At 35.4% G+C, this 15,650-nt stretch overlaps 1 protein-coding gene across 1 annotated transcript in view; it reads right to left on the minus strand.

The window, feature by feature from the left end:
- AQR (aquarius intron-binding spliceosomal factor) overlaps nucleotides 1–15,650 on the minus strand; it is a 41,084-nt gene that overhangs the window by 4,592 nt on the left and 20,842 nt on the right. The window contains exons 22-32 of the mRNA XM_065753841.1: nucleotides 14,899–14,968; nucleotides 13,232–13,342; nucleotides 11,628–11,737; nucleotides 10,538–10,673; nucleotides 9,214–9,423; nucleotides 8,787–8,924; nucleotides 7,818–7,889; nucleotides 3,112–3,299; nucleotides 2,492–2,663; nucleotides 1,144–1,314; nucleotides 353–438 (exon numbers count right to left, since the gene is read on the minus strand). Of these exons, the coding sequence (XP_065609913.1) occupies nucleotides 353–438; nucleotides 1,144–1,314; nucleotides 2,492–2,663; nucleotides 3,112–3,299; nucleotides 7,818–7,889; nucleotides 8,787–8,924; nucleotides 9,214–9,423; nucleotides 10,538–10,673; nucleotides 11,628–11,737; nucleotides 13,232–13,342; nucleotides 14,899–14,968 (1,464 nt within the window). The remainder of the gene's footprint in view (nucleotides 1–352; nucleotides 439–1,143; nucleotides 1,315–2,491; nucleotides 2,664–3,111; nucleotides 3,300–7,817; nucleotides 7,890–8,786; nucleotides 8,925–9,213; nucleotides 9,424–10,537; nucleotides 10,674–11,627; nucleotides 11,738–13,231; nucleotides 13,343–14,898; nucleotides 14,969–15,650) is intronic.

Genomic DNA, 15,650 nt, shown 5'->3' on the forward strand with positions numbered 1-15,650 from the left:
TCACTTACAGAAAAGAATTAGAGGAAGTTTAAGCCTGCATTTATTCAACAGCATTAATTACATTCCTATTATTCCACTACATTGAATTTCAAGTTTAGACTACCTGCAGTAATAAAAACTTTCTTTTCTTATAGAGTAATAACCATTACTAAAGGATAAAGTGGTTGTGAAGTGGGAAGCAGAGCTGTAAAATAAACAAGGTCTAAACTTCCTTCAATACACAGCATTAAACTTCAGTTCTACTATACACTGAAATAGTTGAAACTTATTATGCATTATTAGTATGTTAAAAGACTTTCTGAAGTGGAAAATGTGTACTTTAACAATAGTGCAAGAGTACTTTTCTACATACCTAAGGTGGCCTACAGCTTTGGTACGCACTAGTGAAAGGAGAATATAATCATTTTGTTGACCTTGAAATCTGTCCACAGTTGTTACCTAGAGAATAAAAAGCAACAAACTCCATAGGTTAAATCTCTGCCATTTTAACTGCAGTGTGACATCAAAGTTTTAGCACCAACTTCTGATTCAGAATGCAATAAATAGAAAGAGAGATGAAAATGTTTGATTCTGTTTTAGTTCACCTCTATCTAAAAAAGATCTCTAAAAACGTCTCTTCCTGGGAGACGCTGAGACTTTATATACCATTTCTTTCCTATTTTTTCTTAACTTAGACAGATAACTCTGGGGAGCGAATATCAAAAGTTTGTGGAAAACAATCACGTTTTATAACATATTGTAACCTGCAGATACCAGACTTATGTAAACATATTTCTGTATGTTTTATAATATTCTTCATCATGTATGTTATCAAATCCAAACCATATCCACTCTATAGGTGGATCTATTTATTTTACTTTTTAAAAGGAGCACAAAATACACGACAAAGAAAGGAATTATTCTGCCTCATACAGTCCATGACATATTGAACTTGATCAATTTTGCAGTTTCTTTCTATGACTAGTTTCAAACACACAACTAAAAATGAATCTGTGAAATCCCATAGAACGTATGTTGGTAAATACATACTATTAGTCAATGAATATTTGCACAAAAAGCAGAGAATGTATTCAATCAATTCTATAATATGATAATAATGAAAAAAAAGAACCAGTTCAATGCCCAATATATTTTGAAAGTCACCTTGTTTGGCCGTCCAATCAGTGGATTATTTCCACAACGCTGGTTAATGACATCTCTGATCAGGTGTTTCTGTCCATTGTATGTTGTCAGGATACTTATCCTGTCTGCAGGATAACCAAGCAGGCACATATACATGAACAGTGCTACAACATATTCTGCTTCACCCAGATTCTGAAGATTAAAAGGACAGAAAAAGGAAGTTCTTTGTAAGTCTGTTAGGCATTGATGGTTTTCTGGTACATACAAGAAGTACAGTTTAATTTCTGTTTAAATTTAAAGATTGATTAGTCATCAAATATATTAATATTTACTTGTTCTAGATATTTAAATGATTTTCAACATCTTAAACATTCACACCTAAATGTATTTATATACTTACAGCTGTCTGCCACAGGAATGTCACTGTAATATACAATTACGGAACCCAAATGCCAATACAACATTTGTCTTATACTTCGCATAGAAAAAAATTCTCTTATGTAAAATGGTGGAACTATAATTTGTGAAGTATTAAAACTTGATAGCATAGTGATATTATTATTTAAAATGGCAGGATTCAGAAACAACAACAAAGAAATGAAAAAGAGCACCTGCTTAGCATTAATTTCATAACGTTCACAAGAAGAAAGCAAAGAAAGTTGCAATTGATCACTCTCCACTATGCTAGAAGTAAGAACTAATTGAACTAGAATAATTAAACTCCTTTCATCTCCTAATAATTCAGTTCCTTTTCTCTAGGTAGATAGATTTCTGGATCATCAAAACCAGTTATTTCTATTTTAGGTCACATCTATTCAATCTCAAATGACTGACTGTTTCTGCACATTTTCTAACTTTTTTTCTTTTTGTATACTTTTAATATTGTCAGTCCCAGATCATTCTTTTGGCTGTTGGAAGGTTTCACTGTTTTACAAATGCACTTTTCTGCATTCTTATATACAGATTAAATCAAAACACCCACTCTTTATACTCAAGTGTGTGTCACAGAGCAAACTTTGATCTTTTATACAGTGGAATGTTACCATTTATTTCACTGCTGTAACAGTACAGCAGAATTAAACATCTTTAATTTGCCAAAGACCAAAATGTTTCATAATGTACCAAGTCTCCTTCCCCCAACAACTCTGAGAAAATGGAGACAGCAAGCAGAGATATTGAGCAAGAAGGCATAACAAGTTAGTATCCTTTTCACAACACTCAAAACTGATTACAAGGAGAAAAAAAATCATGCACATATACAATCCCAAAATCTGAGAACATAACTACTGGCTTACAGTATGTGGATTCACCCCAGATTCAACAAATCAAGGTCAGATTAAATTAAGTATACATTCAATATTTCTCTTACCTGATAGAAATAAGGATTGGGTTCAGACTCTCCCACACCATTGAAGTCTTCTACATTTATAAGTTGGAAGTCATATAAAAACCCAGCATTGGCCGTTCTGAACTCTGGCATAAGCTGCACGTGAGGCAGATTACCCAGATTTTTATAACGCCAGTTGTAGAGGTTACATAAACTGCCCAAAAAAAAAACCAACACAAGCAGTTAACATGTGTTTTTTGAGTTCAACTATGTATTATTATTGCTATTACTATTTTAATTTCTCTCTGGTTCTTTCACAGAAAACTCAACTGCTTAATTGGAAGAACCACAGTATATTCCATTGTTCAAATTGAGAAAAAAGGCACAAACATTCTAATAGCAAAGTTGTCAGAAAGGATTTTGGCCGTTTTCTTCAAATTCTGCAGCTAGAACAAACTTTCTCCATGGTAACCCTTCAGAACATTGCCGTACGTAGCCTCAATTTATCTGTGGATGAATGAACGTTACAACACAGAGCGTGATTTAAAATCACCATTTTGCACAGACTCCTGTCTTAACAATCCAAAGTTTCCAATACTCTAAGTGTGCTTTTCCAATTCTTAACCTGGTAGCAGATAGACACGCCACTTTATTTCACTCACCTTGCTCTTGCTCTTCCTTGTGCATCCAAATCAACAGTTGGCACCCCAACACGAACAAACCGTGTGAAGAGGGACTGCTCCATGTTGGAGTATTTTTGAAAAGCCATGTTCTTAATGACTGGAGGCAGCTGGTGATGGTCACCAATCATAATCCACCGCTTCAAACGGCTGAACCCATCCTGAGGGTTCTAAAAGCAATTCAAACAACAGTCAAAGTATTACATTATAATCAAGGCACTCAATTAAAAGACACTAATAGTCAAGTTGGTTGACTTATAGGGCTACGGCTATTTCAGCATTTGTTCTTAAACCACACTAAGTTGAAACAATTTGAAGTCAACTATCTTCTTTCCAATCTGTCTCCTGCTTTTCAAGGTTTTTTTGAGTTTGTATGTTTCTCTATTTTAGCTCTGGAATCCTAACATTTTTTCTCCTGAAAGCTCTTGGACTGAAAGCTCTTCAGAACGTTCAGTATACCCGTTCCCAGTTATCTATGATTGTTTGCACATCTATATTATGTACTGACAGAGTGAATGAAGGACTATTTTAACAGACATAAAGCAAACAGACACATAGGAAACACTAATCAACAATCAGAATCCTGAAGATTTCTGCCTGCCAGCACTACAGTCCATATCTTAAAACATTCCACTAGCATTTTCTCATAGGAGAATTATTCAAGAGAGAGTCTGAAGTTCCTTTTCTTGCCACCTGAAGAGCTCTGAAGCCCTCTCTAATCCAGGAATGAAGAACAAAAACTGAACTCTGTCCACCTCACAAAGACAGAAGAAGATATCTTAGTAAGAAAGTAGGAGGATGAAAATTATTTTCAAAGGCTACGAGGAACATTTCTTTTCTTTTTCCTCAAAAAAAGGTTACTTAGACTTCTCCAAATGAGTATTCTGTATTTGCTATTATCAGTAGTTTTAAGCTCAGACAGCAAAGAGCTGTCTAAATAATTGTTTGGCCTTCAGTGATGAAGTGATGGTATTGGTGGACAAAGGGAAGACAAGTGATGTCACCTACTTGGACTTCTGCAAGGCCTTTGACATGGTACCCTACCACATCCTTATCTCTACATTAGAGAGACATGGATTTGAAGGGTGGACTGTTAGGTGGATAAGGAATTGGTTGGAAGGTCACAGTCGGAGGGCTGTGATTAATGGCTCTATGTCCAGGTGGAGGCTGGTGATAAGCAGTGTCCTCCAGAGGTCTGTTTTGGGACTTGTACCTTTTAACATCTTAAAGAATGACAATGATGATGAGACACCATGCTAAGTGCTGCAGCTGATACAGCAGAAAGAAGGGATGCTATCTAGAGAGACCTTGATAAACTTGAAAGCTGGGCCCATGTGAACCTTATGAGGTTCAACAAAGTAAAGTGCAGTTTGTTTGGGGTAATCCCTGCTGAGAAGCACTTAGTGATCCAGGTAGATGAAGAAATTAAAGTGACCCAGCAGTGTGTGATTGTAGCCTAAAAGGCCAACTGTATCCTGGGCTGCATCAGAAGAGGGGTGGCCAGCAGGGACAGGGAGGGGATTACCCCTCTCTACTCTGCACTTAAGCCACTTTTGGAGTACTGCAGCCAGGTTTGAAACCCTAAATACAGGAAAAATGTTGAGCTTTTGGAGAGGATCCAGAGGAGGGCTAGGAAGATGATAAGAGGCCTAGAGATCCTCTCCTATTAAGACAGGCAGAAGGAGTTCAGACTGTTCAGTCTAGAGAAGAGAAGGTGGCAGGGATACATCACTGTGGCTTTTCAATATTTAAAGGCAGAATATAAACAGGAGGGAAATCAACTTTTTACATGGGTAGATAGTTACAGGACAGAAGAATGGTTTTAAACTAAAGCAGAGGAAATTTAGATTACATGTCGGGGAATTTTTCACTGAGAGGGTGGTGAGGTGCTGGAACAGGCTGCCCAAAGAGGTTGTGGATGCTCTGCACCTACAGGAATTCAAGGCTAAGTTGGATGGAGCCCTGTGCAACCTGATCAAGTACTCGATCTATAGGTTGGGAACCCTTCCAGCAGCACAGGGGTTGGAACTTGATCCTTGAGGCCCCTTCCAACCTTCCAACCCTAGCTATTCTATGGCTCTTACCCTGAACTGCAAGCACAAGAAACCAAGTACTATTAGTTCACAAACCTCATTCTTTTTTTTTTTCTTTAATCAAAACAACATTCAAAAATAATAAAGCAAAACACCTCAGAAATAAACAATCCTTAATTTTCAATGACTATTTGGATAACTGTTCTATGAATGGACATGGGATATCCTACAGAACATAGCTGTATGGTGAAAAGGTCTACCTTAATTACAAAAGTCTTCAGCTTCTGCATTGCTCATTTACGCTTCTTCTTTTTGCTAACCTCATGCATCAGGTTTTTCACCACTGAAACGGTTGAAAAGTGCTGTGATTACTTCACTAAATGGAATAATCTCATAATCAACAAAAACCATGTTGAGAGCCACGAAGGATTTAATCATTTGTTTACACAGCACTGCAGTAGTAGCATTAAATTCAGAACTGCGAGAAGGCAAAAAACAACATCCTAGGTAACTTACATTGATCTTTAAAAAAGGATAAAAATAACCTAAATCTCTAAAGACCACCTGCATTTGCAGAAGTCACCTAAACTACAACCTATGCGTACATTCCCTTCTGACAGTTAGAAGCATCTAACAAAGCAGAAAGAAATCTCCTATTTGCAAGAAGCCTCATTCAGTTTGTTTGCTCTCCAGACATTCTCATAATGACAGAAATATGTGCTCCTGTACAGAGTTCAAGCCATATTAAAGTCTAGAGGGTAAATAATTAGTTGCTTATCTGCTCTGAATTATTAAAACTTTAGTCTTTACCAAATCAAAAAGGTGATAAAAAGCAACATTAATGTATCCCAAACTGAAGAAGCCTATATTTAGACAACATCTGAGCATAGAACTTGGGCGTTAACAGCTGCATGTTTCTTGGACATGCACATTCTCTTTTGCACTAGGCATATAACGTGTTACCTTTTTGTAACTGTATGTGATCCTCTACTGTTAAGAAGCTATGTGAAAAATTATGAGCTGTAATTAAAATATATAAACATTTCATGGAGATACTATTAAATCCTTATTTTAATAAGAGCTTGGATCTGGATTTCTAGAGGAATTTAAATCATTGATTTTCAATTAAAATATCTGCTCCAAACAATACTTCCATAAAGGAAACTCACTTTCAGAAAAATAAAAAAACAGACTCCAAATTTTTACGAAACCCACTAAAATAAGAATCAAATGAACAACACAGGCTCTCAGTTTCACTAACTTCCCACATATCATTTCCTGCTTCACAGCTAAAGAGTTCCTGAGAGAATCCACACTATACTTCCAATGGTGAAATTTTATTTCATGACAATCTGAGATTCAGAGATAACTTGAAAGCTGTAATTTAAGCTGCAGATGGGCAGGAAGCACAGTTTTCTGAAGACCTATAACTCTTAAAAGAAGGAAATGATGCATCTCAAGCTGAGGTTGCTAGAAGCAATCCCAGTACTGGACCAACAACCTTCACCTGAGACACAACAAATTTAAAGACAGGCTGACTAAACACACTGAGTTTGGGACAATCAGAGTAAATGTTTTTAGGGAAAGATACTTACTGAATCATTGAATCCTTAGAGTTGGAAGGGACTGTTAAATGATGTTTAAGTCCAACTCCCATGCAATGAACAAGGACATCCATAGCTAGGTCAGGTTGCCCAGAGCCTGATCCAACCTCACCTTGAAAGACACCAGGGACTAGGCATCCACCACATCTCTGGGCACTTGACTGTAACTGTAGCATTGGCCCTCTACTACAACAACCCCTTACATTAGAAGGGTCACGGACATAATCCTTTGCAAACAGAGCTATTGCTATGTGACATTTCTAAGACTGCTATAAACATCCAGTGTCACACTAGCTTTATTTTCCTTCCTTTCTTCCCTTCATTAAATAGCACCTTCCGAGCTACAGGACCTCCATTACCAATTCTAGGTTTGGCAAATACTACAAGCTACTGTTGATTCCAAGCTACACAGTTACCAATTCAGCCAGATAAAAGTTGCCTAATTATTGGTCAAAAGTAGACATAATAGAACCAGTTTCTATTCCTCCTCTCCCACCCACCCACGGTGGTGCAGTAACATAAGTAAAAATGTCTTATTTCTACCACACTCCAGTTTTCCTGAAAGTTGTAGGTAATTGGCACCCACTTCACCTTTTAGTTTTTAACTGCAACTGGCCAAACACTGATGGGATGACAATGAGCAATGATTTAGGTGTTATACTCTTGGGAAACAGCTAAAACAGTTATTTTGTAACAATTGCTAATTTTAACAAACCATTACAATTACTGAAGATCTAAAAATAGCTATGAAACAGCAAAGAACAAAAGTAAAAACAACAACAAAAAAAGACAAAGCAAGGTACTAGAGTTCACTCACATTTCTTCACATTTTGAAAGTGAAAACCTGACAGTCACAAATAGGGTAAAACACAGGATAAACAACTAATGAAGTAAAAGTTGTTAGCATCTGCAAAATAGGGAATATCAGTTCTATGCTAACTTCCACACATTATATTTTTCTTTTAATAGTCTGTATTATTCAGTAACACCGACTTCCAATTTTCTTTTTTTTTTTTTTTTTTTGCAGCATGTTTTATAGTACAAGTCTAACCTGCAACAGGAGAGGTATAAAGGTTTCTATCTCCAGAATCTGTGCAGATTCTTCCATTAAGATGTTGTCATACTGCAAGAGAAAAAGTACAGAGATGTCCATCAGTCAAATAATACAAGTTAAGGCTGACATTCAACCTACCAAAGGGAAGCATCAATTGCTTACTTGGGGAATTAAAAGTTGGGTTTATATATTTATTCGTATTTGATCAGTAGGACAGTTACAGAGCAGGATTTTCCTTTATAGGCAAAATACTAGTAGTACTGAAATCAGTTCAAGTAGGTGAAATCCCATTACATCAACAGGAAACCTATCTATACCAATCAGCCCTTAGGATCTAGAAACAACTCACAACTCAACTACATATATTCTTTCCATATGCCATAAGTCACCCTCAAAGGAAAAGCTTTCTGCAATGGGGCAACCTAACTTGGTATTCTTGCACTGAATAGAAAAGTTGTACTTCTGGCATCCAGTGCATTACAGGAGAAAAATACTGAAAGAGATGAGGGAATTTGTCCATTTTTGTCAGAAATCTGTAGTAAACAAATGTCAGTGGTTAACACTGCAGAGCAAAAACAGCACTACAACATAGCTCTTCTCAAATTGTTCATTTTTTAAATAAGCAGTGTTGTAACAAAGCTGTTTTTCCCAGTTCATCTAATATGGCAAAAGTATTTAAAAAAAAACAACAAACATGCATGCACTTTCAAGCATTTCAATATATGCAACTTAAGAAGTGCTATCATCTTTATCTTCCGGTTCTATCACTAAGTTTGCTTCAAAAAATACAATTAGAAACATATTGGTAAAAACATGCAACTCAAAATCTAGTCTCTTAGATCAAGGACAGATCAAAGGTCTAAACAAGGTGGCAGGGGAGGGAATGACAACATGACAAAAAACAAAAAAAATATATATATAAATCAAAACACATCATTAGTGTACTATTACAAATATAATAATTACTTTGAAACCTAATTCGACCAGGTCATGCCGTTTCAGAGCCGCATGAGTACAAGTCATAGCAATGATTTTTGCTTCTTTCACCAACAGGTATTTGGATCTATCCAGGCCACTGCGGAGAAGTTCAAATGCTCTGAATTCCTACGGTAGAAAAAAATTGAGAGAAAAATTTTATATAAAACTTATAAAATTCATATCAAATGGGTACTTCCTAAGCTCAAAATAAAACAGATTAGACTCCCGTCCCTACTGCAAAGCACGTCTAAATCATTTGAAGGGAGAAACGCTCATTTGGATATATGCCTTGCAAGCTAAAAAAGTTGCCTACAGCTATATACTACTTTTAGGATTTAGGACAAAGAATAATCTTGGAAGGTGGAGTTTCATTAGGATTTGACAGAATTATTTACCTTTAACAGGTAAGTCTTACCTCAAGCTGAGTGAATATTTTCTTTAGATGTCTAAAACACCCTTCAGCAATCTCCATATCTTCTTCGTAGGATCTGCCTTTGAAAATTGGTTGAGGAGCATTTGCAAAATACTGATGAAAGGGAAAGAAACTGGACACATCTGTAACATCTGGTATTTTTCCACATTTAACTTTCACTTTGCTGATATATTCTTCCCAACGAGACATTACCTATGGCAAACAGAAGTGTTATACAGTCATGACTTTATATGATGAAGACACTAAATACATGTCATCTTGTATACACAACTTAAATGGTTATTTTATTAAATCAATTTTATTTAATAACTGTTTTTAAACACAAAACCTACATGTCTAAACTACCACTTAATCTTAACACATATCAGGATGATTGAGGCTTTACATTTTCATTCCTAACTGTTCCACTTCCTCCTCACTCCTCTTGAAGAACTGTTCCAACGTATGTCCTTCCACAGAGCACAGCCCTTAAGAAGACTTCTTGCCAGGAGCCTTTTCCAGCATAGGCTTTCCATGGACTCCAGTTTCCTTGAGGGCACATCCACCTGCTGCAGCCGTTCCTCCTTCCTCTTCTTATTCGCTCACCTTGGTGTCCGTGAGGCTGTTTCTCTCATGTCATCTCCCATCCTGCTATTTTCCTATTTATCTCTACTTAAAATACTTTTATTTAAATAATAAACTAAATTCCTTCAGAAGAAAACTTAAACCAAAAGATGATCTTGATCAGTGCCCCTTTCCTAGCAGTCTCCAACTCCTAATGATTCATTTAATGTTTGGAACCATGCTACAGCTAACCCAAGATAACTTCTCTCAAAATATATATGGTGTGGGGACTTACTCCTAAGAACCACTACAAAGTCTGCCTAAGCCACATATACTTGCCTAAGATGACACTGTGTCTAAACTGAACAGAAATGAAGGACATATATTACATAGAAAAATCAGTTTTGTAGACTGCATCAGATTTCAAACACAAAAGCTTTCTTTTGGAGCATTTAGCAGCAGCTGTAATGTTTGGCCAAAATATAAAGCATCCCAACAGATTTTCATATTTGAAGGGGAAATTCAAGATTAGAAATCTTGCCAGTAGTCATAAAAAGCAAGTATGCTAGCTTTTTAATTAATGAGCCAGCAGGCAGAAGTTAAAACTATGGCAATAAAAAATAAATAATAAGTATGGCTTTGGTCATTTTGTATTTTGAACCACCAAAGAAAATGTTTCTTATAGACTTAATTCTGAAAAATCACTCTAATTTTCATAACACACTGAAGTCATGCAGTCTCCGTAAAGTATTTCAGTCCTTACCTGGTATAAGAAAAAGTGGCCAGCTGTTTCACAAGTGTAAGAAACATCTCCTGGGACACCAAGACTCTCTTGCAATCGCCCAACTTCTCGCAGGAGTTCTAGTCGTCGAGCCAGAACATAATTCACTCTTCCATACCTACAAAATGAAATAAAGTTTACCTATTTTGTATATAGATTTATTTAATTCCAAGTGGTTTATATAAGTACCACAATTGGTACCACAAACACTTCCCCCACTTTGATAACCAAAATGATTAAGTCTAACCATTCAAATTTGAAAAAAAACAAAAAACAAAAAAAACCAAGGATTTCTTCTAAGTGAAACTCAATGTGCATGTGATTAACTTCTCGTGACTACATATAATCTTTACTATATCTTTTAGAAGTCAAGGTATTGCTATAAAAATCCAGTACTGGACAGTCCAGTTATTTCCACTGCATGACCCTTACATCTCCTGCTTGCACTTATGAATGTGTGTAATTCTACTGACGTCAACTGGACTGGCATGTAACATAAAGTGTACAAGCATTTACAAGAACAGGCTCATAACTCTTCATACCAATGCACACATCACAGCTTGCCTAACAGATGTATTCTTCAAAATATATTGCCAATAAAATAAGTAAATTTAGTATTATTTAATATTTTGAAAAACTAGAAGCGCAAAATTGTATTTTCTTCTTTATGTGAATACAATATTCAGCAACCAAGTAGAGCTAATACCATATTTGCACAAAAATTCCTAACTGCAAAAACCTAACTTTATGAAACTTTATCCCATAAAACAGATAAAGTAATAAAATACGTATGCTCCTAGTACATAGTAAACTACTTTGATTCCAGCAGCTGAATTTGCAAGCAAATAACTGCCAGATTTGCCTTTGGATTCTCAAAAGAAGAGTTTTGCATCTGAACAAGAAGCAAAATTACTCGATCCTATTCTGAAAATAAGTAAACTCTGCATTATTAGTATTCAACAGTATGAAAAACTTGCCAACCACAGCTTCTTGCTCTTTTACAAGGGAATAAGAATGGACAACACACAGCTACAATACTTACATAAACTATTATTAGCACCTTCTTTCTCACCTGCTGAAATCTTTCTCTGTCTCTAATTCCTCTTCCCCGTGACCCAGACGCAGGAGGTGGCGCTCATCAATGTCTAGTGCCATGATTTTTTCAAACAGCTGGTTCAAAGCCTAAAGATTGACAAGAACAGGGGAAAAGGCAGTTTTCAGAAGCTCTTGTAGAAAAAACTGAAGGATGACTGGTAAACCAGCTAAGACATGATGCCTATTATAGTATAATGAAAGCCAAAGCAAACATGAAGTTAATGCTGAGGTTTGTATTAATCTTGACAATGTCAACAGAGAAATCAGTCTACTGAAACTCTTGTCCTCTCATGCTTTGTACATTTGTATTTATTATCCTAATGAAATCACATAATTTTTAAAAACCTAAATGATAAAGCTATCGATTTACAAAATTTCCTTCAAAATTTAAAATTTTGCAAACACTGAGTTGTTTTTCTTTTTCTTTTTTCTTTTTTTTAAGATCACTTTGAACCAATTTTGTTCGTTTAATTTTTTCTGTAAATTAGAAGAGCGCAACTAGTACTGATTGGCAGGAACTGTGATTACTCCATACGGATAAATGAATTTTGATAAACTTCAGGATGAGCTATTTCTCCCGCCTCCAACTCTTCACTTCTCTAAAGCTTAGTATTAACTGTACAAAGGTTGTAACCACAGGGTCATTGAACTTTGAAACTAAGAATGAAGTAAAAGTGAAGTTTGCTTGTGTCAAATTCAACTGGAAATCGTGCAAACACATTAAAATTTGGTATTAAGGCACAAGAAATGAACCCTGCTGAGATACAGTCTACTTCCTGAAGTACAACTAAAAAAGTTCATTTTAGGCTTTGTCTCCTAAGACTCCTACGTGCCTCAGAAATTGATTGTCTCTTTTCATTTAATCTCCTGCTCTTGACTCTAATACCTGTTGATCACTCACCTGCAATTAGCTGTAGACTGGCCTACATTATTCTGAGTTGTAACCACCAAAAGCTACACTGCTGACTAATAAACGATCAATGGAGGCACCTATCTTATTCTGATGGACAAAGATGAAAAAAAGTAAGCTCAATTAAGATAAAAGATAAAGGAGATAGTATAGACTACACAGGGAGACCAAGAGAGGTTTCAAAACAAATCCTTCTAAACTGCAGACAACTTTAGAGTAATAAATTATAATAATTTTATATATGTAGCCAGATTTCATCTCTTATGAATGGGAAGCAAACACTCAATTGAACATACCATGCTAACTTTCATGCCTTTCCTTAGCAGAAAGGAGCATAGAGAAAAGGTACCTGAGAGAACTAGTTAAAGTCAAGTCTGGCTTATATGTTTGTGACTGTAAAACTGCATAAGCCTTCTGCCCCCCCCCAAAAAAAAATCTTTCTAATTTCAAATCTCCTAAACATTTAAACACCCTGAAAAACTCTGCTAAATATCTTAGAGATGCATGAAATTCAAAAATCTCATCTCATTTTTAGAATTGGCAGAACTGCTCAGAAATCATAAGATTACACTTCAAAGAGACAACTGCAGCCCCAAACTTACTGATCTCAGTATCTCCTGCTATTCATGATTTCAACTACAAGAAAATATCATACATTACTATTACCTTACCTGATTGGAGTGAGTAACTATAAGAGTTCGTTGTTCTGGGAAATTATGATAGAGATTGGATATTATCTGGACAGCAACATCAGTTTTCCCTGTACCAGGTGGACCCACTACCTAAAAACAAACAAAAAACAAGAAATGCCATCAATTTAACACAATACTCCATTGGACAAATTTAGTCTCCTAGGAAGAACAGAAAAATCTCACGTGATACCCTAAGACAAACAAAGCAACACAATTCAGCCTTGAGACAGGCTACATACACAAGAAACAACAGGAAAACATAATTAAAAAATAATAAAGTAAGGTAAAAAACAGAAGACAGACGTCACACTTTTCACTTAGTCAAAAATCTACAACTGATAATACAATACCAAGAATTAATGTTTCCATAGGCTCAAGTATACCATCAACTTAAAATCTTACGTATGAAATTTCTTCAAGTACTATAAAACCACCTCAAAATAACTTTTTTCAGTAGAAAGAGTTTCATAGTAGCAGGTTTCATACATACCTACACATAAAATTCACAAACTGCAGAAAAACAAGTTGGTTTTATTTAGACAGAGCTTCTCATTAATTGCTAGACTTAAAAACAAGGATAGTATTTTTCAATTGTGTTTGTCTTTGTCACTTGTTTCTGTCAAAAATATGTTTGTACTGCATAACTTTCTCAAGCACTCTGCTTCCACTCTCTCCACAAAATAATGCAGATGTTTTAATATAAAAAGTAATTCACAAAAACAAAAATGGCTTCGCCACTGTTTTTCCTTTTAGACCTACCAGACTCCACCCTGTGACTCCTCAAAAAAAAAATTAACAATTGATTTTTTAGCAGTAAAGTTAGAACTGTATAAAACCCATCTTTCTCAAAGACTTACATAAGGTGGTAGAGAATTAGACATAGTAACATTACCATTTTAAAGCCCCCCAAACATGGTGTATGTGGTAGATTATAATGCATTATACAGTTGCATTAGAAAGCAATTCATATTCAACTAGTCTTTGGTGATAACAATGAACAATACGCAATGTTATTTCATATAAGATCAAAGAAGAACCTAGGTGATAGAAAGGATGCTAGGTGCTATACTGAGGATTCACTATCAGGATAGTCCACACTTCACTGGAATACAGGCATTTGTAGTCAGGTAAGCCTTGGAGATCTATGCAGAAATTCACTGATCAATAATTACTTTCCTAACAAATCTACAATTCTGATCTTTTTTGTACATCTCCTTATGTCTATAAGTCAGCAGGATATAAGAGATTCCGTCTTATGAAATTTTATGTACAAAAAGCTCCATAGGGACAATTAAATAATGTTCATTTCTTTTAGTGGAGCTAGATCAAAATAAAATTGATGCAAAAAATTTAAAACAGTTAAACAGTTTCAGACTTTTAGTTTTTGCCACATCTACCAGCAATCCAACCACTGAAAAAATAAATTCATTTGTTGAGGAAAGACTTCAGTCATTAAGTTAAAAACAATTCAGTTAAAAAACCAGCGATCAAATATAAAATATTTACATATAGTTTTCTCATGTTTTTAATCTATTAATAGAATAATAACCCTTAAAGAGGCTACAAAAAATGGCATTACATGAATTTCACTGAATGTACGTAAAAGCTAGAAACAAATAAACAAGAGCAGTTTAAAATATTCTTACCATAGTTAGTCCAGGTTGCATTCCTGCACGAATAGCCTCAATCTGAGTATGGGTAAACTGAATTGTATTGCTGTAACAAAGCAAGAAAAAAATATCAGAACACTGACAAATTTTGCCAACAGTTTCAGTAATTAAAAAAAAATAAAAAATTGCTTTAATTGAATTGGTTACACATATCTCCAGAACTGCACGACTCTCAACAAGACAGTAAATTATACTGGCCCCATGACAACAACATTATCCAAGTCTTTAGTTAATATTCGCTGAGAATGCTGTAGAATTATTTAGCTATAATTCTCCTTTAATAACCCTTGAGTAATTCAACAGTGACATGCTGAAATACCAAGTTAAACGTCATTACTAGATTACCTGGATATAGAGAAAACTGAACAATTGTTTTTTCTCCCTTCAGTAAGGCAATCTGACACAGGCCTGTCAAAAATTCACTTCCAGAACCTCTACAGTGCAAACAAGAAGAGTTCTACAAGTACCATCTATACATACTTTAAAAGCATACCTAACACACCTACTTCAAGTGGGAGCAGACCTCACTTTAAACACTTAAGCAATATCAAGACAGCTTTTTAAGTAAATATACAGATTCCCTTTTAGTTCATCACAGCAAGTTACTGCTGATACTATCATTATCATATATTGTACTATCATAGAGGTATATATACGCACAGGTACAGGAGAAACAATTTGTAAAATAACCATACAGCTTCAGAACTATTGTATTTCTTACTGCTTTT

Source organism: Cyrtonyx montezumae, unplaced genomic scaffold, assembly GCF_038088225.1.
Source record: "Cyrtonyx montezumae isolate F1298 unplaced genomic scaffold, pur_monq_1.0 scaffold_10, whole genome shotgun sequence".
NCBI lineage: Eukaryota > Metazoa > Chordata > Aves > Galliformes > Odontophoridae > Cyrtonyx > Cyrtonyx montezumae.